This window comes from Bombina bombina, chromosome 12, assembly GCF_027579735.1.
Source record: "Bombina bombina isolate aBomBom1 chromosome 12, aBomBom1.pri, whole genome shotgun sequence".
NCBI classification, from domain to species: domain Eukaryota; kingdom Metazoa; phylum Chordata; class Amphibia; order Anura; family Bombinatoridae; genus Bombina; species Bombina bombina.
In genome coordinates, this window is record NC_069510.1 from 104036216 (window position 1) to 104063020 (window position 26805).

A 26805-nucleotide genomic window follows, 5' to 3' on the forward strand; every position below is an offset into this window, starting at 1 on the left:
ACTAATGAGAAGTGATAGTCACTTGATCTGGGTGGTTAGTGTCACCAGCACTCACCTGGTTTTTGTCCAGCTCACAGTTCTTGTACTCCTGCTCCCCCTGTGCTCGGAAGGTAATGATTACAAAGCCCACAAAGATGTTCATCATGAAGAATGCTATGATGATGATGTAGACAATGAAAAAGATGGAGATCTCCACCCGGTAATTGTAAATGGGTCCTATGTTTTCCCCGTTGGCATCAATAGCTTTGTATAGAAGCCTGAGGACAAAGAAATGGTTACAACACACATGTTACAACTCAGTGTGTTACTCATATCTAACTGCCCAGCTAGAGATACTGAGAGGTCCCTCTTTCCCCTACGGATTGAATACAAGTTCTATACCGATCTCCAAACATGCATCATTGGGTACTGCTTGTTACGTCATCTGTGACTTGTTTAATATGTGACAGCAACTTCACTCTGTAGAACTACAGGATAGAGGGAGCTGATCTTTAAATACATAAAATTGATATCAGATAAGAAATATTAATAATTTATATTATAATATATTCACCTTCTCTACAGTACTGTGGAACTTATATGGTCTATATATATATATATATATATATATATATATATATATATATATATATATATATATATATTACTATGGTCTTACAAGACTGCCATGCTCAGCTAAATATCGCCCAAGATGTAAGTCATGCTGCATCCTCTTCTTCATATATCACCTTTCTTGGTGCTACTATGTGACTCATATCTATCACTTGTATTCACTAGCTCTCCCCATGTAAGGCATAATATACTAAATTCCAACCTCAAATATTGCTATAACCAATATTATTCACTGAGTAGGCCTTGTCTAGATTACTGCCTGTGCCCCTGACACTCACACAGATAATGAGCTGAGTCAGCCTTGTCTAGATTACTGCCTGTGCCCCTGACACTCACACAGATAATGAGCTGAGTCAGCCTTGCCTAGATTACCCCCTGTTCCCCTGACACTCACACAGATAATGAGCTGAGTAAGCCTTGCCTAGATTACCGCCTGTGGCCCTGACACTCACACAGGTAATGAGCTGAGTAAGCCTTGCCTAGATTACCCCCTGTGCCCCTTACTCTTTACAGATAATGAGCTGAGTCAGCCTTGTCTAGATTACCCCCTCTGCCCCTTACCCTTATACAGATAATGAGCTGAGTCAGCCTTGCCTAGATTACCCCTGTGCCCCTTACCCTTATACAGATAATGAGCTGAGTCAGCCTTAACTAGATTACCCCCTGTGCCCCTTACCCTTATACAGATAATGAGCTGAGTCAGCCTTGCCTAGATTACCCCCTGTGCCAATTACACTCACACAGACAATGAGCTGAGTCAGCCTTGCCTAGATTACCCCCTGTGCCAATTACACTCACACAGACAATGAGCTGAGTCAGCCTTGCCTAGATTACCCCCTGTGCCAATTACACTCACACAGACAATGAGCTGAGTCAGCCTTGCCTAGATTACCCCCTGTGCCAATTACACTCACACAGACAATGAGCTGAGTCAGCCTTGCCTAGATTACCCCCTGTGCCAATTACACTCACACAGATAATGATCTGAGTTAGCCTTGCCTAGATTACCCCCTGTGCCAATTACACTCACACAGACAATGAGCTGAGTCAGCCTTGCCTAGATTACCCCCTGTGCCCCTTACCCTTTATAGATAATGATCTGAGTCAGCCTTGATTGGGTTACCCCCTGCGCCCCTTAGAGCCCAGATGTACATATTGCTGCCTTTGCTCTATTCTGGTGTTTCTCGCCCTTTACACTTACGCAGGCCAGCCCTCAAACGTAGATACAGTGAAAAGCGCCATCATGCCAGACAGCACATGGTCAAAGTTAAAGTCGCTGTTGTGCCAAATTCTGTCCCGCACCATAGGATGAGTGACGTCACCGTCCTTGTACACAATGAATGTGCCTCTGAAGTATAAAAATAGTAACATAGAATGACACAAACAGGATAAACATAGTTGACAGCATTTGTTGAATTTATAACCTGATTGTGGGCCAGATTAGGAGTGGAGCGCTATCATTTGCACGTCAGCAATATCAGGTTTTCGTGTGAGCGCAATCACGATTTATGCTACAATGATTACCGTGTCACAAAACACATCAAAAATACATTACAAAGTACAGTTACACTCATAATAACACTAGCTAATAAAAATGATTCAAAAAAAATATTGCACAAAAAAGTTATAAAGGCTCAAATATGTATGTATAAATATAAATAAATATATATATATATATATATATATATATATACAGTATATATATACACACACACATATATGTATTGATGTATTTACAAGTGTATATATGTACTTACAGATATATATACACATATAAACACATAAATACATATGAACACATATGTACATTTATACAGTGGGTATTGAAAAGAATCACCCTCCTTGAAAATAATCACATTTTGTTGCTTTGCAGCCTGAAATAAAGGTGGACACAGTTTTTGTTTATTCGGTTGGAATTACTCAGTGCAACTTATAACATCTAAGTGAAAGATAGAACACCAACATGTCAGACAAAAATAAAGACAATTCAAAAACAGAATCACTGAGTTGGAAAAAGGATCACCCCCTTGTGTCAGTATTTTGTTGAACCATCTTTTGCTTTAATTACAGCCTTTAGTCTGTTGGGATATGTCTGTCTCTACTAACTTTTCACATCTAGACTGTGCTATATTTGCCCACTCTTCTTTGCAGAACTGCTCCAGTTCCGTTACATTTGATGGTGACCGTTTGTGGACTGCCGTCTTCAAGTCATGCCACAGACATTCAATGGGGTTTAAGTCTGGGCTCTGACTAGGCCATGCAAGGACATTCACATTTTTTCTCCTTTAACCACTGTGTGGTCATTTTTGCTGTGTGCTTTGGGTCATTGTCATGTTAAAAGGTAAACTTTCTTCCCATTGACAACTTCCTGGCAGAGGGCAAGAATTTGACGGTATCTTGCCCCATCCATTATTCCTTCTATCCTGGCAAGTGCTCCAGTGCCTGCTGCAGAGAAACACCCCCATAACAGGATATTACCACCACCATGATTTACTGTAGGTATGGTGTTATTTGGATGGTGAGCTGTATTGGATTTCCTACAGACATTTTGTTTAGTGTTGAGGCCAAATAATTCAATTTTAGTCTTATCTGACCATGACACCTTTTTCCATGTGGCCTCAGAATCTCCTAGGTGTGTTATGGCAAAGCTCAGTCGTGACTGCATGTGGCCTTTCTTGAGGAGTGGCTTTTTGTCTTGCAACCCTCCCATACAAGCCATATTTGTGGAGAATTTGTGATATTGTTGTCAAATGCACACAATGACCACTCTGTCACAAATTCCTGCAACTGCTTCAGAGTTGCTGTGGGCCTCTTGGTAGCCTCTCTGACCAGTTTCCTCCTGGCTCTTTCCTCTAGTTTGGAGCAACGTCCTGATCCAGAGAGGGTCTGTGTTGTACCAAATACCTTCCACTTCTTAATAATATACTTCACTGTGCTTCTAGACATTGATAAAGCATTTGATATTTTCTTGTATCCATCTCCTGACTTGTGTCTGTCCACAACATTATCCCGGAGATCTTTTGACAGTGCCTTGCCACCCATAGTTGATTGTTTGCTTCAGTTGCACTACCAGGGACTGAGATGCTCCAGGAAAGCTCTTTTCATGCTGAGTTAATCAATATGCCCACAGCTGATCACAGTTGAAGGTCAAATGGATTTGTGTGTGCCATTGAGAAGGTGATTAGCTACACCTGATTGAGTTTACAAGTAATTTTAGGAGGGGGTGATCCTTTTTGCAACTCAGTGATTCTGTTTTTGAATTGTCTTTATTTTTGTCTGACATGTTGGTGTTATAAGTTGCACTGAGTAATTACAACTGGATAAACAAAAACTGTGTCTGTCTTTATGTCAGGCTACAAAGCAACAAAATGTGATTATTTTCAAGGGGGGTGATTCTTTTCAATACCCATTGTAGAAGTACATTGAAGCCCTTTGCTGTCAAGTAGATGAAAATATGAAAAAACATTTTTATACAATATTCCTATTTAATAAATGTTTTACCTATGTATTTACTGTAAATATTTCAAATTCCAATGTTCTGCACAGGGAAATATGTTCTAAGTATTTATAAATAGATATTCCTATATATATGAAAATAGTATACAAGCTTGAAAAAAATGTAATACACTGCTGAGCTCAGATGAAAAAAAGTCAACTTTCATCTGGTGCAAGGAGGTAAGAAAAATTAAATGAAAAATATAAGAAAAAATGTGCAGCTATACCTTTAACCAGCACAAGCTCATTAAGCAACAATAACCAATATTGGAAACCTGTGACCAAATGCAAGATATATTGTTATACTTTATTATTAAACAATAAAAAAAGTGGAAACACTGAACCAGTGGTTCAGTGTTTCCATTTTTTTTGATTGTTTAATAACATCACAGACATCACAGCTTTTTTGGAGTGCTATTTAGCACCCAGGGCTGGATGTTGCTGAGTCACAGGATGTGTACCTGGTCTGGTCTTGGAGTGCAGTTCCCTTCCATGTTTTGTATTTTCTATGGGTGATTACAGCCACCTGTGCACCCCTTCTTTGTTCTCAGTCTGTTTGGCTTTGTGAGCTCCCATGATGGTGTGGCTGTGTTAGGGACTCAGGCAGTGGAAAGGACCTTGACGTGGTGCCTGAGCTTTCCCATTTGGCCAGATGCGGTAACTAACCTTTCCAGTTTTGATTTTATCTTAGCTGTGAGCTAGCTGGTGAGTGCTGGGTGTTTCTATGTGTTGTATTACTTTTTGTTTGTAATCCCCCTTGTTTCTTGCACCCATTCCGGACTGGGATTAACTGCCTGTGGCTCTGGTGACATCACAGCTTTTTTGGAGTGCTATTTAGCACCCAGGGCAGGATGTTGCTGAGTCACAGGATGTGTACCTGGTCCGGTCTTAAAGTGCAGTTCCCTTCCATGTTTTATATATATATATATATATATATATATATATATATATATATATATATATATATATTGTACCAAAAAATACCATCATATATATGTAGAAATATGTATTTGAGAATAAATAGAACATATTCTGCTATGTGCATAACATTGGAATGTGAAATAGTTATATGTCAGCTAGTGCACTTGAGAATATGCATTTGTGTTGGTGCACAAGTAGAGTGTTAGGTTATTTTTCCCCTTTTTTTCCTTCATTGACTTCTATTGGGGAATAGGTTATTGCGTACAATATTCTGATTGGCTTTTGGCGCGCATCGAGTTAGCACAAGAGCGATACTTTTTTACTTTCAACTTGTAAAACGAGTGCAATCCGATGCGCACAAAAATACTTACATCTAGCACAATTAGCGTTAGAGCAAAAGCACTAAATAGCGCTTCACTCGTAACCTGGCGCTGTGTAAGTTAATTACATGGGTATTCACATATATGTCTGCCTGTCTGTAAATGTCTACAGATATGCATGTTTGAGCTGGCAGAGTACACTGTAACCGCAAAGTCGTATTTGTAAGCAGGTTTATTTATATAAATATGAAAGTTTGTGTGTAAGGGTGTGTGCAGTTTTAATATTTGTGTGATAGGCTTTGTGTGTAAGTGTGTGTACATAAATACAGGTATATTTGTGGCAGGTGTGTGTGTATAAGTATAGGTATTTCTATGATAAGTTTGTTTGTACAGGTGTAAGTTTATACACAACAGGTTTGTGTCGAAGTGCAGGTATATCTACAGGTGTTTGGGTTTAACTGCAGGTATATATGTTACAGGTGTATTTAGAAGTACATGTATATATGTGACAGGTATGCATGTATTTGCGCAGGTATATATCTAACAGAAGTGTCTGTGTATAAGTGCTTATATATGTGACAGGTGTGTGTACATGTATAAACACATGTATATATGTCACAAGTGTGTGTATATATGTACAGGTATATATGTTACAGGTGTATTTAGAAGTGCATGTATATATGTGATAGGTATGCATGTATTTGCACAGGTATATATCTATCAGAAGTATGTGTGTATAAGTGCAGGTATATATGTGACAAGTGTGTGTGCATGTATAAACACATGTATATATGTCACAAGTGTGTGTGTATATATGTACAGATATATATGTGACAGCGGTATGTGTATATGCAGGTATATATGTGTTAGGTGTGTGTATAAGCACAGGCATACATGTGACAGGTGTGTGTAGGTATATATGTGACAAGTGTATCTATGAGTGCAAGTATATATATATTAGAAAATACACATATACAGCGCCAGTATTAAAAAGATACAAGCTCCCAAAGTGAGATCCCTATAAACTCAAAGAAGTTAACTATGAGTGTAGAGGGAGCGCCAACTAGGCTGAAGTATCAAAATAACAGATAATTACACTCAAATGGAAAATACAAGTGAAAAATACATTTATTAACACATAAAATAGGGTACCCTATACATACAGACCTATTAAAAAATAGAATTAATAAAAACAACAAAGTAAGTGGCCCTATAAAGTTAAAGGGCACAGCCAATTACAATTGGTATAATTAATACAAAAAGTCCCAAGTGATAGAGAGTATCCCTTATAAATGTCCCATATACAGTGTCCTTGGCTGTGTCCTTTAACGTTATAGGGCCACTTACTTTGTTGTTTTTATTAATTCTATTTTTTAATAGGTCTGTATGTATAGGGTACCCTATTTTATGTGTTAATAAATGTATTTTTCTCTTGTATTTTCCATTTTAGTGTAATTATCTGTTATTTCGATACTTCAGCCTAGTTGGCGCTCACTCTACACTTATTCAAGTATATATATATATATATATGACAAGAGCGCGTAGAAGTAAAGGGTTTGTATATAAGTGCAGGTGTGTATGTATACCAACCTAAAGTTTGTGAGTATATATGTGACAGCAGAGTGTGTATACGTGCATGTGTATATGTATAAATACAGGTATACATATGACAGATGTGTGTGCATAAGTGCAGGTGTGTATGTATACAAACAGGTATATATCTGACATGTGTGTGAGTATATATGCAGGTGTATATGTGACAGTAGAGTATGTACAAGTGAAGGTGTATATGTATACAAGCAGGTATATATCTCACGTGTGTAAGGTATATATGCAGGTGTATATGTGACAGTAGAGTATGAAAAGTGAAGGTGTATATGTATCCAAGCAGGTATATATCTGACATGTGTGTGAGTATATATGCAGTTGCATATGTGACAGCAGAGTATGTATAAGTGCATGTATATATGTGTAAATACAGATATACATCTGCCAGAAGTGTGTGCATAAGTGCAGGTGTGCATGTATACAAACAGGTATATACCTGATATGTGTGTGAGTATATATGCAGGTGTATATGTGACAGTAGAGTATGTACAAGTGCAAGTGACAGATGTATTTGTATATATATGTGCAAGTGTATAGGTGTATAAGTGACAGGATTCTTACTTGCACTCCTCTGGACTGTGCTTGGCCTCATCAGTGCAGCTGTAGAACTTTCCCTGCACAGAGAGAGTGATTACATGGTGACCCTGAAGGACACACAGACAGAGCTACAGAGATATTGCTTGGTACTGAGAGCAGATTGGTGCAAGCCTACAGACCAGAGCACATATGCACAATTACTGTACACAAAGACACAGCACAACAATCACATAAACACACAACTCTCTGCTTTGTTACCTTGAAGAGTTGGACCCCGATACAGGCAAACATGAACTGCAGGAGTGTGGTGACGATCATAATGTTACCGATAGTGCGAATAGCCACAAACACACACTGCACCACATGCTGTGAACAGAGGAGTATTATGTCTTATAACATTGTCAAAGAATGTCACAAAAGTAGACAGTGTCACCCAAGCAGACAGGGGGTTAGTACCACATCAACATGGTCAGGGATCATTCAGACATTAACAGGGTCAGGTGTTAATCCCACAGTAACAGTGTCAGGTGTCATTCAAACATTAACAAGGTCAGGTGTTAATCCCACAGTAACAGTGTCAGGTGTCATTCAGACATTAACAGGGTCAGGTGTTAATCCCACAGTAACAGTGTCAGGTGTCATTCAAACATTAACAAGGTCAGGTGTTAATCCCACAGTAACAGTGTCAGGTGTCATTCAGACATTAACAAGGTCAGGTGTTAATCCCACAGTAACAGTTTCAGGTGTCATTCAGACATTAACAGGGTCAGGCGTTAATCCCACAGTAACAATGTCAGGTGTCATTCAGACATTAACAGGGTCAGGCATTAATCCCACAGTAACAGTGTAAGGTATCATTCAGACATTAACAGGGTCAGGCTTTAATCCCACAGTAACGGTGTCAGGTGTCATTCAGACATTAACAGGGTCAGGCGTTAATCCCACAGTAACAGTGTCAGGTATCATTCAGACATTAACAGGGTCAGGCGTTAATCCCACAGTAACAGTGTCAGGTGTCATTCAGACATTAACAGGGTCAGGCGTTAATCCCACAGTAACAGTTTCAGGTGTCATTCAGACATTAACAGGGTCAGGCGTTAATCCCACAGTAACAGTTTCAGGTGTCATTCAGACATTAACAGGGTCAGGCATTAATCCCACAGTAACAGTGTCAGGTATCATTCAGACATTAACAGGGTCAGGCATTAATCCCACAGTAACAGTGTCAGGTGTCATTCAGACATTAACAGGGTCAGGTGTTGATCCCACAGTAACAGTTTCAGGTGTCATTCAGACATTAACAAGGTCAGGTGTTAATCCCACAGTAACAGTGTCAGGTGTCATTCAGACATTAACAGGGTCAGGTGTTAATCCCACAGTAACAGTTTCAGGTGTCATTCAGACATTAACAAGGTCAGGTGTTAATCCCACAGTAACAGTGTCAGGTGTCATTCAGACATTAACAGGGTCAGGTGTTAATCCCACAGTAACAGTTTCAGGTGTCATTCAGACATTAACAAGGTCAGGTGTTAATCCCACAGTAACAGTGTCAGGTGTCATTCAGACATTAACAGGGTCAGGCGTTAATCCCACAGTAACAGTGTCAGGTGTCATTCAGACATTAACAGGGTCAGGCGTTAATCCCACAGGTTTCAGACATTAATACACATAGAGAGAAGCTCACTCACAGGAATGAACAACCGGCTCAATACCATTGTTAGCCTGTTCTATGGCTATTTACCACCTGGGTGTAGCTTCGTTTAGCCCAGTAATGCTTTTCACAGAGAACTTTCCTGTAGTATATCAGTCTGATCCCGCCTATTACGGTCAGCCCAGCGCCGAAATACCAGGCAGTTCCTCTCTGAACAAGGAACACAGCAAACCCAGACGATCGTTTTGGCCTTCATTGGGCCTCGTCAGTGAGGTGTAGCATTTATATTATGACCCTGGGGAGGTCTCCCTAAGTGTGATGGGGGAACCAGACGTGGACTCCTTGCCCAGTGTGCTTAGAGGGATATGGCTACACCTCACTGACGAAGCCCACAGAAGGCTGAAACGATCATCTGGGGTTGTCATGTTCCTTGTTCAAAGGAGAAATGCCTGGTATTTCAGGGCTGGACTGCATTGTTTGATTCAGATATAGTTAAAGCTACCTTGAGAGCAGCAATGCACTACTGGGAGCTAGCTGTACACATCTGGTAAACCAATGGCCATATGTGTGTAGCAACCAATCAGCAGCTAGTCCCAGTAGTTTATTCCTACTCCTAAACCTACCTAGGTATGCTTTTCAACAGAGGATAATAAGAGAACAAAGTACATTTGCATTTTCTGCCTGAGCCATGATATTTTAATTTTGATGTCCCATAAACATGGTCAGGCGTCAGTCACATGTTAATAGGGTCTGGCATGGAGGAAGTGCTACCCACACAGCATCACCCTGTTACTAAGCAAGCAATGGACTGAGTGATAGTGACAGTGACACAAGTGGGCGTGTCTCCCCCCAGAGGGCATCACTACTCCTTGGTATGCGCTGCATCCTTTATATCGCACCTTCAGCCCTTTGGCACGGTTGATGGCCCTCAGGGGACGCAGTACCCTCAGCACACGCAGGATCTTCACAACAGAGATTGCGCTGGAGCTGCAGAGGGAATAGACACACAAATAGAGTCAACAAGGAAGACACAAACACAGCTCACAGACCTACAGTGTCTCACATGACTTACTTAGGGTTCTTAAATTCAAACCCATTCTAATCAATTAGAAAACCCAACAATAACCAGTTTATTACAAGCTTATCAAATGCACCTGTGCCATGAAAACACCCACTATACTCTGCATGAAAGCACTAGCCAGAAGTTTTTCAAATTATTTGGAACTTTAAAAATTCTAAAGTGGCGTGAAACCTACATTTAGTCACCAATCAGCAAGCGCTACCCAGGTGCTGAACAAAAAATGGGCCGGCTCCTAAGCTTACATTCCTGATTTTTAAATAAAGATACCAAGAGAACGAAGAAAAATTGATAATAGGCGTAAATTAGAAAGTTGCTTAAAATGACATGCTCTATCTGCGTGATGAAAGAAAAATTTTGGGTTTGAAACCCCAAATTTGTCTTTTGAGATTCAGACAGAGAGGCCTATTTATCAAGCCGTCAACTGTGCTGCATTCGCCGGCACCAATACGCTCGCCTAACATTGCGGCCACAGACCTGAATACGCTCTCCTTATTTATCAAAAAAGCTGTCAAAAAGCCACGCACCAAGTACGGGGCCATGAGCAGCGGACTGTTGTTAACTAGCAGTCATCGATCTCACTGCTATTCTGCTTTTTCCCAACTTTATTTATAGCCTGTCACTAAACACCACCACTATACTAAAATGTTTAACACCGCTCCCGGACCCCGCCACAACTAAATAAAGTTATTAACCCCTATCCCGCTGCTCCCGGAGCCCACCGTAACTAAATAAAGTTATTAACCCCTAAACCCCTGGCCTCCCACATCACTACCACTTACTAAACCTATTAACCCCTAAACCGCCAGCCCCCCACATCGCCATAAACTAAATTAAGCTATTAACCCCTAAACCTAACAACCCGCTAACTTTACATTAAATATTAACTCATCCCTATCTTATAATACATTTAAACTTACCTTTAGAATTAAAATAAACTATATTAAACTATTAATTACTTACCCTATTATACTAAAATTACATTAAACTATATTAAACTATTAATTAACCTACCCTAACTATTATACTAAAATTACATTCAACTATATTAAACTATTAATTAACCTACCCTTACTATTATACTAAAATTACATTAAACTATATTAAACTATTAATTAACCTACCCTAACTATTATACTAAAATTACATTAAACTATATTAAACTATTAATTAACCTAAAAACAAGTGTTATAAAGCGCTAAGGTCTAAAAATTAATCCAGGCCTCTCCCTAACCACCTCTCTAAATGGCTATATAGAAAACAGAGTATCAAAATATAAAATGAGAGGGCGCTAAAAGCAATAAACATAATTAAACATATATATAGCAAGTAAAAATTACTAACATCAAAAAATTGAAGGGACGTCTCCCTATAAAAAATGTAATCTTAAAAATACCACCAATATATTCCAAAAAAATCACTAAGTGCGGGACTCACTGACATTCTCCGTTACTTCATGCTGCCTGAATTTCTATTTTGTCCTGGAGCCGTTGTTACTAAAAGTCACAAAGTAAGGTGTTAACCTCAGTCAGGACAGATCCAGCCAGTGACACGGACCACTACCGTGCTCAACCACCGAGAGGAAACCGCCACCAGTGTGGTCAGAACGGCTTGCTGTGAGACGGTTAAACCTTAGTGGGAGTTTACCTGGAAGCTCGAATATCACTCAATCACCACGGGTGAACCTTTACTACATAAGCTGAGCGGCCTGCTTTTAGCCGACAAAAGAAAACGGTATGACGCCCTGGAGCGCCCTTCTTAATATATACACAAGTACTTTTGATAATTGCATATAAAAGGTGGAACGCTGTCTTTAAACTTTAGGCACTCATCTATTTAAGAACTGCCACAAAGTGACTGAAAGTGTTATGCAACATTGTTAATCATTTTTTGGATCATTACCAACTGCTGGTCCCTGAGCATTTGCGGATCAATTTTATTGCAATTACCAGTGGCCTACATCGATTTGACTATACTTTTTTGTCCTTATACAAACGGATGATAAATGGTATTTTAACATTTTTTTGGAATATATTGGTGGTATTTTTAAGATTAAATTTTTTATAGGGAGACGTCCCTTCAATTTTTTGATGTTAGTAATTTTTACTTGCTATATATATGTTTAATTATATTTATTAAACTCATAATTTTTTAGAGATTAAGTGTGGTATTTATTCTTGCTTTTAGCGCCCTCTCATTTTATATTTTGATACTCTATTAATTAACCTACCCTAACTATTATACTAAAATTACATTCAACTATATTAAACTATTAATTAACCTACCCTAACTATTATACTAAAATTACATTCAACTAAAAATTAAATTAACTATATTATATATTTAAAAACCTAACCTTACTCAAGTTATTTAAATCTACAATTAAAAATTACTAAGTTACAACAAAATAGAAAACACTAACGGCTAGATTACGAGTTGTGCGTTAGGGTAAAAAAGCAGCGTTAAGAGGTCCTAATGCTGCTTTTTTACGCCCGCTGGTATTACGAGTCTTGCAGGTTTAGGGGCACCACACACTTGTTTGGCCTTACCGCAAAACGACTTACGTAAACTTCGTAAAGTCTTTTTTCTATGGGACTTCCATAGCGCCGGTATTACGAGTCTGTTCTGGGAGGCCAAAAAGTGAGCAGTACAGCCTACCCTGTCAAGAGTCCTAACGCATTTAAAAGTCAGTAGTTATGAGTTTTATGGTACAACGCCGTAGCATAAAACTCATAACTAAAGTGCTAAAAAGTACACTAACACCCATAAACTACCTATTAACCCCTAAATTGAGGCCCTCCCACATCGCAAACACTATAACAATTTTAACCCCTAATCTGCCGCTCCGGATACCGCCGCCACCTACATTATATTTATGAACCCCTAATCTGCTGCCCCCAACATCGCCGACACCTACATTATATCTATTAACCCCTAATCTGCCTTCCCCAATGTCGCCGACACCTACATTATATTTATTATCCCCTAATCTGCCGCCCCCAACGTCGCCGACACTATATTAAAGTTATTAACCCCTAAACCTAAGTCTAACCCTAAACCTAATACCCACTAACTTAAATATTATTTAAATAAATCTAAATAAATATTCCTATTATTAACTAAATTATTCCTATTTAAAACTAAATACTTACCTATAAAATAAACCCTAAGCTAGCTACAATATAACTAATAGTTACATTGTAGCTAGCTTAGGGTTTATTTTCATTTTACAGGCAAGTTTGTATTTATTTTAACTAGGTAGAATAGTTATTAAATAGTTATTAACTATTTAATAACTACCTAGCTAAAATAAATACAAAAGTACCTGTAAAATAAAACCTAACCTAAGTTACAATAACACCTAACACTACACTATAATTAAATAAATTTACTAAATTAAATACAATTAAATAAATTACATACAATTAGCTAAATTAAATTAAATTAGCTAAAGTACAAAAACAAACAAACACTAAATTACAGAAAATAATAAACAAATTACAGATATTTAAACTAATTACACCTAATCTAATAGCCCTATTAAAATAAAAAAGCCCCCCCCCCAAAAAAAAAACCCTAGCCTAAACTAAACTACCAATAGTCCATAAAAGGGCCTTTTGCAGGGCATTGCCGCAAAGTAATCAGCTCTTTTACCTGTAAAAAAAATACAAACAACCCCCCCAACAGTAAAACCCACCACCCACACAACCAACCCCCCAATTAAAATACTATCTAAAAAAACCTAAGCTCCCCATTGCCCTGAAAAGGGCATTTGGATGGGCATTGCCTTTAAAAGGGCAGTTAGCTCTTTTGCTGCCCAAAGTCCCTAACCTAAAAATAAAACCCACCCAATACACCCTTAAAAAAACAGCTGGGAGAAGTCTTCATCCAAGCCGGGCGAAGTGATCCTCCAGACGGGCAGAAGTCTTCATCCAGACGGCATCTTCTATCTTCATCCATCCGGCGCGGAGCGGGTCCATCTTCAAGACATCCGACGTGGAGCATCCTCTTCTGCCGACGGACTCACGACGAATGAAGGTACCTTTAAGTGACGTCATCCAAGATGGCGTCCCTTAGATTCTGATTGGCTGATAGAATTCTATCAGCCAATCGGAATTAAGGTAGAAAAAAAATCCTATTGGCTGATGAAAGCAGCCAATAGAATTGAGCTTGCATTCCATTGGCTGATTGGAACAGCCAATAGAATGCCAGCTCAATCCTACTGGCTGATTGGATCAGCCAATAGGATTGAACTTCAATCCTATTGGCTGATTGCATCAGCCAATAGGATTTTTTCTACCTTAATTCTGATTGGCTGATAGAATTCTATCAGCCAATCGGAATCTAAGGGACACCATCTTGGATGACATCACTTAAAGGTACATTCAGTCGTCGTTAGTCCGTCGGTAGAAGAGGATGCTCCGCGTCGGATGTCTTGAAGATGGACCCGCTCCGTGCCAGATGGATGAAGATAGATGCCGTCTGGATGAAGACTTCTGCCCGTCTGGAGGACCACTTCACCCGGCTTGGGTGAAGACTTCTCCCGGATTCGTTGAGGACTTCGGCCGGGCTTGGATGAAGACGTCTCCCGGTAAGTCGATCATAGGGGGTTAGTGTTAGGTTTTTTTTAAGGGTGTATTGGGTGGGTTTTATTTTTAGGTTAGGGGCAAAAGAGCTAAGTGCCCTTTTAAGGGCAATGCCCATCCAAATGCCCTTTTCAGGGCAATGGGGAGCTTAGTTTTTTTTTAGATAGTATTTTATTTGGGGGGTTGGTTGTGTGGGTGGTGGGTTTTACTGTTGGGGGGTTGTTTGTATCTTTTTTTACAGGTAAAAGAGCTGATTACTTTGGGGCAATGCCCCGCAAAAGGCCCTTTTAAGGGCTATTGGTAGTTTAGTTTAGGCTAGGGTTTTTTTTTATTTTGGGGGGGGCTTTTTATTTTAATAGGGCTATTAGATTAGGTGTAATTAGTTTAAATATCTGTAATTTGTTTATTATTTTCTGTAATTTATTGTTTTTTTTGTACTTTAGCTAATTTAATTTATTTAGCTAATTGTATGTAATTTATTTAATTGTATTTAATTTAGTAAATGTATTTAATTATAGTGTAGTGTTAGGTGTTATTGTAACTTAGGTTAGGTTTGATTTTACAGGTACTTTTGTATTTATTTTAGCTAGGTAGTTAGTAAATAGTTAATAACTATTTAGTAACTATTCTACCTAGTTAAAATAAATACAAACTTGCCTGTAAAATAAAAATAAACCCTAAGCTAGCTACAATGTAACTATTAGTTATATAGTAGCTAGCTTAGGGTTTATTTTATAGGTAAGTATTTAGTTTTAAATAGGAATTATTTAGTTAATTATAGGAATATTTATTTAGATTTATTTAAATTATATTTAAGTTAGTGGGTGTTAGGTTTATGGTTAGACTTAGGTTTAGGGGTTAATAACTTTAATATAGTGTCGGCGACGTTGGGGGCGGCAGATTAGGGGTTAATAAATATAATGTAGGTGTCGGCGACATTGGGGAAGGCAGATTAGGGGTTAATAAATAGTATGTAGGTGTTGGCGATGTTGGGGGCAGCAGATTAGGGGTTTATACATATAATGTAGGTGGCAGCGGGGTCCAGAGCGGCAGATTAGGAGTTAATAATATAATGCAGGTGTCAGCGATGTCAGGGGCGGCAGATTAGGGGTTAATAAGTGTAAGATTAGGGGTGTTTAGACTCAGGGTTCATGTTAGGGTGTTAGGTGTAGACATAAATTTTATTTTCCCATAGGAATCAATGGGGCTGCATTAAGGAGTTTTACGCTGCTTTTTTGCAGGTGTTAGACTTTTTTTCAGCCGGCTCTCCCTGTTGATTCCTATGGGGAAATCATGCACGAGCACGTTACACCAGCTCACCGCTGACTTAAGCAGCGCTGGTATTGGAGTGCGGTAATGAGCAAAATTTTGCTCAATGCTCACTTCTTGTCTTTTAACGACGGGTTTCTGAAAACTCGTAATACCAGTGCTGCAGGTAAGTGAGCGATGAGGGAAAACTGCTCGTTAGCACCGCACAGCCTCTAACGCAAAACTCGTAATCTAGGTGTAAGTTACAAAAAAAAATAAACACTAAATTACACAAAATAAAAAATAAATGATCAAATATTTAAACTAATTACACCTAATCTAAGAGCCCTAAAAAAGCCCCCCAAAATAAAAAAAAACTAGCCTACAATAAACTACCAATGGCCCTTAAAAGGGCCTTTTGCGGGGCATTGCCCCAAAGAAATCAGCTCTTTTACCTGTAAATAAAAATACAAACACCCCCCCAACAGTAAAACCCACCACCCACACAACCAAGCCCCCCACATAAAAAGCTATCTAAAAAACCTAAGCTCCCCATTGCCCTGAAAAGGGCATTTGGATGGGGATTGCCCTTAAAAGGGGGGTTGTTTGTATTTTTATTTACAGGTAAAAGAGCTGATTTCTTTGGGGCAATGCCCTGCCAAAAGGCCCTTTTGGTAGTTTCTTGTAAGCTAGGTGTTTTTTTTATTTTGGGGGGCTTTTTTATTTTCATAGGGCTCTTAGATTAGGTGTAATTAGTTTAAATATTTGATAATTTATTTTTTATTTTGTGTAACTTAGTTGTTATTTTTTTGTAATTTTTAATTGTAGATTGAAATAACTTGAGTAGGTTTAGGTTTTTAAATATATAATATAGTTAATTACATTTTTAGTTTAATGTAATTTTAGTATAATAGTTAGGGTAGGTTAATTAATAGTTTAATATAGTTTAATGTCATTTTAGTATAATAGATAGGGTAGGTTAATTATTAGTTTAATGTAATTTAATGTAATTTTAGTATAATAGTTGGGGTAGGTAATTAATAGTTTAATATAGTTTATTTTAATTCTAAAGGTTTTAATTTATTATAAGATAGGGATGAGTTAATATTTAATGTAAAGTTAGCGGGTTGTTAGGTTTAGGGGTTAATAGCTTAATTTAGTTTATGGCGATGTGGGGGGCTGGTTTAGGGGTTAATAGGTTTAGTAAGTGGTAGTGATGTGGGAGGCCAGGGGTTTAGGGGTTAATACATTTATTTAGTTGCGGCGGGGTCCGGGAGCGGCGTTATAGTGGTTAATACATTTATTTAGTTGCGGCGGTGTCAGGGAGCTGCGGGATAGGGGTTAATAACATTATGTAGGTTGCGGCGATGTTGGGGCGGCAGATTAGGGGTGTTTAGACTCGGGCTTATGTTAGGGTATTAGGTGTAAACGTAACTTTTATTCTACCATAGAAATCAATGGGATATTGGGCAGCAGCGAACATGAGCTTTCGCTGCTTTCAGACTCCCATTGATTCCTATGGCATCCGCAGCCTCCAGGGTTGCGGATTGAAAACCAGGTACGCTGGGCCGGAATAGCGGCAAACGTACCGGTTAGAAGTTTGATAACTTGCAAAAGTTGTCAGATAGTGCCGAATTTGTATTCGGAACATCTGTAATGACGTAAACATTGATCTGTGTCGGATTGAGACCGGCGGATCTTATGTTACGTCACAGATTTCCACTTTTGCCGGTCTGTAGGCTTTGATAAATAGGGCGAATCAGGCTCGCCACAATTACGCTGCGGAATTCCAGCGTATTTGCGGTTGACGGCTTGATAAATAGGCCTCAGAGGGTGCAATTTAAAAAACAAAATTCAGTTTACTTCTATTATCACATTTAGGGCTAGATTACAAGTGAGGCGCAAACAGTTTTGAGCAATCAATATCGTCATTTTGCGATGCAATTTTGCTAGCACAATTTTGATTTACGCGAAAATCCTTACCGCTGTGATGAATTGATTTTCGAAAATAAAACGTTGCACAAAACACATAAAAAATACATTACAAAGTACACTAACACTCATATTAACACTGTCTAATAAAAATTGTAACAAAAAAATATTGCACACAAAAGTTATAAAGGCTCAAAGATAAAAGAGCCGCCAACTTTAACATAGACATACATATACATGTCTAAACATGTATATGTATGTATATGTATATAAAACACGGAAGGAAACTGCACTCCAAGACCGGAACAGGTACACATCCAATGACTCAGCAACATCCCAGTCCTGGGTGCTAAATAGCACTCCTAAAAAGCTGTGCTGTATTTCTTTGGGTGATTACATACACCTGTGCACCCCTCCTTTGTTCTCAGTTTGTTTGGCTTTGTGAGCTTGCATGGTGTGGCTGTGTTAGGAACTCAGGCAGTGGAAAGGACCTTGACGTGGTGCCTGAGCTTTTCCCATTTGGCCAGATGCGGTAACTAACCTTTCCAGTTGTGATTTTATCTTAGCTGTGAGCTAGCTGGTGAGTGCTGGGTGTCTCTATGTGTTGTATGTATATATATATATATATATATATATATATATATGTTTGTCTATATATGTGTACATATGTATTAATGTATTATTATGTGTATATATTTATTTAACAGACATATATACACATATAAATACATTAATATACTGTATATGTATACATATTTTTCATATTTTCATGTCAGGTATGCCCATATTACAGCATGCAATAATTTTTCCGCATATTACAGTATGCAATCGTGTTTGCCCATATTACAAAAAAACATGTTAAAGAACATTGGAATAAGAAATATATGGTAGGACGTTCCATGCCCTCCTAGCGGCGTTAAAGCCCAGCGCTGTTAGGACGGAATGGAACAGCCTAACTGCGTGAAGGGGTTAACATATTTTCCATGTGTTTTAAGAAACTTTTATTTTAACCCTTACACTTTACTTCAGGTCTCCGGTCGCACTAATTCTTCTAGCACTATTTTGCGTTGTGCTCGAGTGCAGCCCAAAACTTTCAACTTGTAATATAAAAGATATTTAGCGTGAGCACGGTATCCTTTCCTTCTCTGGTTAATCTGTTTTACCATAGACTTGTAATATCAATCTACGTGCTAAGTTTAGCACGGTCCAGCAAAATTGATAGCAACCTGCGCTATCAATAGCGCTCCACTTGTAATCTGGGCCAATAGCAGTTATTTGACTTCAGAGAGAGACGGTTGACGGACAAGGGATTTCTTTGGACTTACTGAATCCCAAAGGAGATGAGCGACACACTGACCACCAGTAGATCCAGGAGATTGAACCAGTTCCTGCAGAAGGAGCCCTTGTGCAAGAAAGCACCATACGCTGTCATCTGGTATGATTAAGGGACCAGCCACATGAACAGAGAAATAAACAGTGAGAGAAGGGAATGTGAGTGCTCTTGTTGCAATGTAAGTCAAAGTGCAACTGACCATTGAAGCTCACACCAATATTATAAGACAGCATTATGGATACCTGGGAGTCCAAGACATACAATCTGTAGAGTAACATCTCACCTGAGTTTTAGGCCAGAGCACAAGGAGGTACGAGGTTGGAACACATACAACTGAAGGCAAGAGGGGATGATGGTGGGATAAGAGGCACTAACTGAGGGAGTAGTGTGAAAAGGGGCTACGCTGGGTCTGGTCACCTTCAGTAAGATCTCCACTGTGAATATGGAGGTGAAAGCATAATCAAAATATCCCAAGATCTGCAAAGAAAAAAACAACACATTTATGTTGTGAAAGACAATGTAATTCAAGCATGCTGGTTCATGTGCATCAAAACTTACGTGATTACGGAATGAGTGAGCTCGGATTGGGTCCTCAGCCGCCAGCGAGATGCTGCTTAGGATGATGAAGACCAGTATGAGGTTGGTGAAGATGTGATGATGAATGAGCCGATGGCACCCAACACGTAAGCTATGGAAAGAGTTGAGAGAAAGGCACAATGTGAGATTACCGGGGACAGAGGAAAGGGGAGAAATGAAAAAAATATGGTGCTCTTAAAAATGTTACACAAATACAAGGAGATGGCGATTGGAGTGGGGGAAATGCATTATGCAATAAAGAAAGAAGTAAAGAACTAAAGAAGAAACAATAGTTAGAGAGGTGGATGATGACTACACTCTATACTAGAATGGACAGAAAAAAAAACTATAGGAGAAAATGAGAAGTAAAGATAAAGTGGACACTAGAATAAAGTGATAGAGGAGGGAAAGACACATAAAGAGGACAATGACATGCATGACACGTAAGCACAGCCAAAGTGCAGTTTAGAAAGAGAGCCTCACAGGTTGGTGCTACTGAGGATGAAGAATGCGCTGCCCTCAGGAATTGGAAGGACCTTCTCCTTTGGTGCAAACTCTGCCAGTTTATCCAGATGGGAGTCTGGGAGGCTGCCCTCCTCGTCTTCTTCCTCTTCCGCTGAGAGTGAAAGAGATATGGGTAAGTCATCCACTGCCAGAGGCCAGCAGTGTATTGCTGTGTAGCCCATTCCTTCACATACTTACATGCATTACTCCCCTCTTCCTCTTCGTTCTCCTCCTCCTCACAAGGAGTCTACAAATAGTAATCACCATGTCAGGATACTAACAAGAGTTAAACCTATGGTTTCCAACATTATAATACATATTATGTGGCTTTAAATGTCCATGGTCCTTAAAATCCACAAATAAAGGTACTCAGAAACCCTTAGTTACTGAATAGTTTTCTTGAAGCACTCCTTCACAGAATGGGTGGTTGATTTATGGAATAAACTTCCATTAGAGATGGTAAGGACTGTGGGGACTTTAAGAAGGCCTGAGATAAGCATAAGACTATCCTATGAAGAAGCTTACATTTTATAGGAAATTTGGGCAGACTTGTTGGGCCTATGGTTCTTATCTGCTTTTAAAACCTATGTTTTTATGTTATTAAAATTGTGTGCCAATGTAGACAAAATACACCAAGGTGACAGCATCTCTTCAATTGCTACATAATACTTTTGTGCTTTTGCACCAAAGTCTGGCACATTTCTCCCCACTTGAATATAAAAAGAGAATAGTACTGGAGAGAAATGTCTCTCTTTAGTAAAGGATAACTGAAGCTGTGTTCACAAGTCACAGATCACAACAGTTTTAGGGGCCTATCTATCAAGCCGTCAACATTGTTGCATTCGCCGGCACCAATACGTTCGCCTAACATCACCTAACATCGCGGCCGCAGACCTGAATACGATCTCCATATTTATAAAAAAAGCCGGCAAAAAGCCACGCACCAAGTACGGGGCGATGAGCAGCAGACTGTTGTTAACTAACAGTCATCGATCTCGCTGCTATTCGGCTTTTTACCAACTTTATTTATACCCTGTCACTAAACACCGCCACTATACTAAAATGTTTAACCCCTATCCCGTCGCCCCCGGACCCCACCGCAACTAAATAAATGTATTAACCCCTATCCCGCCGCTCCCGGACCCCACCGCAACGAAATAAAAGTATTAACCCCTATCCCGCCGCACCCAGACCCCACCGCAACTAAATAAAAGTATTAACCCCTATCCCGCCGCTCCCAGACCCCACCGCAACTAAATAAAAGGAATTAACCCCTATCCTGCCACTCCCGGACCCCACCGCAACAAAATAAATGTAATAACCCCTAAACCCCTGGCCTCCCACATCACTACCACTAACTAAACCTATTAACCCCTAAACTGCCAGCCCCCCACATCGCCATAAGCTATTATCCCCTAAACCTAACAACCCGCTAACTTTACATTAAAATTACAACATCCCTATCTTATAATAAATTAAAACTTACCTGTAGAATTAAAAGAAACTATATTAAACTATTAATTAACCTACCCTATTAAATTAAACTATATTAAACTATTAATTAACCTACCCTAACTATTTTACTAAAATTACATTAAACTAACAATTAAATTAACTATATTACATATTAAAAAAACCTACCCTACTCAAATTATTTAAATCTACAATAAAAAATGACTGTTACAAAAAAAACAACTATGTTACAAAATCAAACACTAAGTTACAAAAACAAACAAACCACAGTATCAAAAATAAAAACGAATTACACCTAATCTAATAGCCCTATGAAAATAAAAAAGCCCCCACTAAAATAAAAAAAACCCTAGCCTACAATAAACTACCAATGGCCCTTAAAAGGGGCTTTTGCGGGGCATTGTCCCAAAGAAATCAGCTCTTTTACCTGTAAAGAAAAATACAAATAACCCAACAGTAAAACCCACCACCCACACAACCAACCCCCCCCCAAATAAAAACCCTTTCTAAAAAAACCTAAGCTCCCTATTGCCCTGAAAAGGGCATTTGTATGGGCATTGCCCTTAAAAAGGCATTTAGCTCTTTTACTGCCCAGACCCTACTCTAAAAATAAAACCCACCCAAAAGACCCTTAAATAAACCTAACACTAACCCCCCGATGATCCACTTACAGTTTTTGAAGTTCCGCTTGAAGGATCCATCCAGCCGGTAACAAGTCTTTATCTGGGCGGCAAGAAGTCTTCATCCGGGCGGCCTCTTCCATCTTCATACAGCCGGCGAAGTCTTCATCCATGCGGCCTCTTCTATCTTCATCCATCCGGCGCGGAGCGGGTCCATCCTGAAGACATCCGATGAGAAGCTCCTCTTCAATACGGGCTCCGCCGTAAACTGGATCTTGAATGCAAGTGACGTCATCCAAGATGACGTCCCTTGCATTCCTATTGGTTGAAAGGTTCCAATCAGTCAATAGGCTTTGAGCAGCTCTCATCCAATTGGCTGTTCCAATCAGCCAAAGAGATTTGAGCAGCTCTAATCCTATTGGAACAGCCAATAGGATGAGAGCTGCTCAAATCATATTGGCTGATTGGAACAGCCAATAGGATTTTAGCGGCTCAAATCCTATTGGCTGATTGGAACCTTTCAGCCAATAGGAATGCAAGGGACGCCATCTTGGATGACGTCACTTGCATTCAAGATCCAGTTTACGGCGGAGACCGTATTGAAGAGGAGCTCCTCGTCGGATGTTTTCAGGATGGACCCGCTCCTCGCCGGATGGATGAAGATAGAACTGGCCGCATGGATGAAGACTTCGCCGGCTGGATGAAGATGGAAGAGGCCGCCCGGATGAAGACTTCTTGCCGGCTGGATGGATCCTTCAAGCGGAACTTCAATAACTGTAAGTGGATCGTCGGGCGTTAGTGTTAGGTTTATTTAAGGTTTTTTTGGGTGGGTTTTATTTTTAGAGTAGGGTCTGGGCAGTAAAAGAGCTAAATGCCCTTTTAAGGGCAATGCCGATACAAATGCCCTTTTCAGGGCAATGGGAAACTTAGGTTTTTTAGATAGGATTTTTATTTGGGGGGGTTGGTTGTGTGGGTGGTGGGTTTTACTGTTGGGGGGTGTTTGTATTTTTCTTTACAGGTGAAAGAGCTGATTTCTTTGGGGCAATGCCCCGCAAAAGGCCCTTTTAAGGGAAATTGGTAGTTTATTGTAGACTAGGGGTTTTTTTATTTGGGGGGGGGCTTTTTTATTTTGATAGGGCTATTAGATTAGGTGTAATTCGTTTTTATTTTTGATACTGTGGTTTGTTTGTTTTTTGTAACTTAGTGTTTGTTTTTGTAACTTAGTTTTTTTTTTTGTAATTTAGTAATATTTTATTGTAGATTTAAATAATTTGAGTAGGGTTAGTTTTTTTTAAATATGTAATATAGTTAATTTAATTGGTAGTTTAATGTAATTTTAGTATAATAGTTAGGGTAGGTTAATTAATAGTTTAATATAGTTTAATTTAATTGTAGGATAATAGTTAGGGTAGGTTAATTAATAGTTTAATATAGTTTCTTTTAATTCTAAAGGTAAGTTTTAATTTATTATAAAAGATAGGAATGTTGTAATTTAAATGTAAAGTTAGCGGGTTGTTAGGTTTAGGGGTTAATAGCTTAATTTAGTTTATGGCGGTGTAGGGGGCTGACGGTTTAGTGGTTAATAGGTTTAGTTAGTGGTAGTGATGTGGGAGGCCAGGGGTTTAGGGGTTAATACTTTTATTTAGTTGTGGCGGGGTACGGGAGCGGTGGAATAGGGGTTAATACTTTTATTTATTTGCGGTGGGGTCCAGGAGCGGCAGAATAGGGGTTAATACTTTTATTTAGTTGTGGCGGGGTCCGGGAGCGGCGGAATAGGGGTTAATAACATTATGTAGGTGGTGGCGATGTGGGGGCGGCAGATTAGGGGTGTTTAGACTCGGGGCTTATGTTATGGTGTTAGGTGTAAACTTTACTGGTTTTCAACCATAGAAAATAATGGGATATCTGTCAGCATCGAACATAAGCTTTCGCTGCTTTCAGACTCCCATTGAATCCTATGGCATCCGCGGCCTCCAGGGTGGCGGATTGAAAACCAGGTACACTGGGCCGGAATAGCTGCGAGCGGACCGGTTAACTATTTGATAACTTTGAAAAAGTGTCAAATAGTGCCGAATGTATATTTGGAACATCTGTAATGACGTAAGCATCGATCTGTGTCGGATTGAGACCGGCGGATCGTATGTTACGTCACAGATTTCAACTTGTGCCGGTCTGTAGGCTTTCATAACTAGGTCGAATCAAGCTCGCCACAATTACGCTGCGGAATTCCAGCGTATTTGCGGTTGACGGATTGATAAATATCCCCCTTAGTGTCAGTGCACAGACACAACATGATAAAGTTACCTTCTCCAAGTTGTCGTCTTTATTTTCAGATTTATTGCCCCTGCACAGTAAAATGAGAAGTTGATAATTAACAATATTCAGGACAAGAAAATAAAACAAACCATTTTCATGCAGGGCAAGCTTGTATCACAATTCAACCACAATGATTTAACAGATGGTGATTTAGGATACAAAAGTTAATGTGACATCCCATGTGGAAATGGAGGATGAAACAGAAGGATACAGAGGTTCTCAGGCACCATATGAAATATGTTTAAAGCTCCTACATTAGTGAGACTTAGGACAGTTTATGGGGGGGGGGGGGGTTGGTGCAGTACAGAGGATTGAGATACTCAGCCCTATGGAGATAAGAAATTATTTTGGGTGTGTTTAAAGAAAAAAAAATCTACCTAATATCTTATAACTTAAATAATAAATTAACTGTGAAGAATGAGTGTTAAACCATATATTTATTCTACTGCCCATGTGTGAACAACTATCTACATTCATACACCATATACATGTAAAGGTTGTGATTGTTTAGGAAGGGCCCTTCTGTTCCAGGAAACAGGGAAATCAGTGAAAAGGAAAAGCATAAAAAGTTGACAAAACAAAGTTGCATTATAAAGTGCAAAAATATTCTCAGATATGAATCTGTAGTTACACCCATCTTCCATTTTTTGTTTAATGTCCCTTTAAGAAGTGCTTATCCCAAGTTAATCATCCCATTCTTACTTTTTATCTTTGCTGTTTATATTGTCACTGTCAGCGAGATTGTCCACAGCAATGGCCAAGAAGACGTTCAGTAAAATATCTACACATTTAGGTCAAGGAAATATTTGTAAGTAGCTTACCCTGAGCTCAAATACCTTTACACTACTGTTTATAATGCATTTACACTACTGTTTATAATATGTTTACACTACTGCTTATAATAAGTTTACACTACTGCTTATAATACATTTACACTACTATTTATAATATGTTTACACTACTGTTTTAATAATTCATTTACACTAATGCTTATAATACATTTACACTACTATTTATAATATGTTTACACTACTGTTTTAATAATTCATTTACACTAATGCTTATAATACATTTACACTACTGTTTATAATACATTTACACTACTGTTTATAATAAGTTTACACTACTGCTTATAATACATTTATACTACTGTTTTAGTACGTTTACACTACTGTTTATAATACATTTACACTACTGTTCATAATATGTTTACACTACTGTTTATAATATGTTTACACTACTGTTTATAATATGCTTACACTACTGTTTCTAATACATTTACATTACTGCTACTACACTACTGTTTATAACATGTTTACACTACTGTTTATAATATGTTTACACTACTGTTTATAATAAGCTTACACTACTGTTTATAATATGTTTACACTACTGTTTATAATATGCTTACACTACTGTTTATAATACGTTTACACTGTTTATAAGACGTTTACACTACTGTTTATAATATGCTTACACTACTGTTTATAATACGTTTACATTACTGCTTATAATATGTTTACGCTATTGCTTATAATATGCTTACACTACTGTTTATAATATGTTTACACTACTGTTTATAATACGCTTACACTACTGTTAAAAATACGCTCACACTACTGTTTATAATATGATTACATTACTGGTTATAATACATTTACATTACTGTTTATAACATGTTTACACTACTGTTTATAATAAGCTTACACTACTCTTTATAATATGTTTATATATAAGTTTACACTACTGTTTATAATACGTTAACACTACTGTTTATAATACATTTATACTACTGTTTATAATATGATTATACTACTGTTTATAACATGTTTATACTACTGTTTATAATAAGCTTACACTACTGTTTATAATACGCTTAAACTACAGTTTATAATACGTTTACACTACTCTTTATAATATGTTTATATATAAATTTACACTACTCTTTATAATACGCTTACACTACTGTTTATAATACATTTACACTACTGTTTA

At 38.5% G+C, this 26805-nt stretch overlaps 1 protein-coding gene across 1 annotated transcript in view; it reads right to left on the bottom strand.

The window, feature by feature from the left end:
* Positions 1-26805, bottom strand: part of CACNA1F (calcium voltage-gated channel subunit alpha1 F) — a 365125-nt gene that overhangs the window by 104196 nt on the left and 234124 nt on the right. Inside the window, exons 17-28 of the mRNA XM_053695830.1 lie at positions 25513-25591; positions 24799-24838; positions 20600-20648; positions 20381-20513; positions 19880-20009; positions 19739-19798; positions 19314-19420; positions 10044-10131; positions 7752-7859; positions 7518-7570; positions 1814-1960; positions 56-257 (exon numbers count right to left, since the gene is read on the bottom strand). Coding sequence (XP_053551805.1) covers positions 56-257; positions 1814-1960; positions 7518-7570; positions 7752-7859; positions 10044-10131; positions 19314-19420; positions 19739-19798; positions 19880-20009; positions 20381-20513; positions 20600-20648; positions 24799-24838; positions 25513-25591 — 1196 coding nt within the window. The remainder of the gene's footprint in view (positions 1-55; positions 258-1813; positions 1961-7517; positions 7571-7751; positions 7860-10043; positions 10132-19313; positions 19421-19738; positions 19799-19879; positions 20010-20380; positions 20514-20599; positions 20649-24798; positions 24839-25512; positions 25592-26805) is intronic.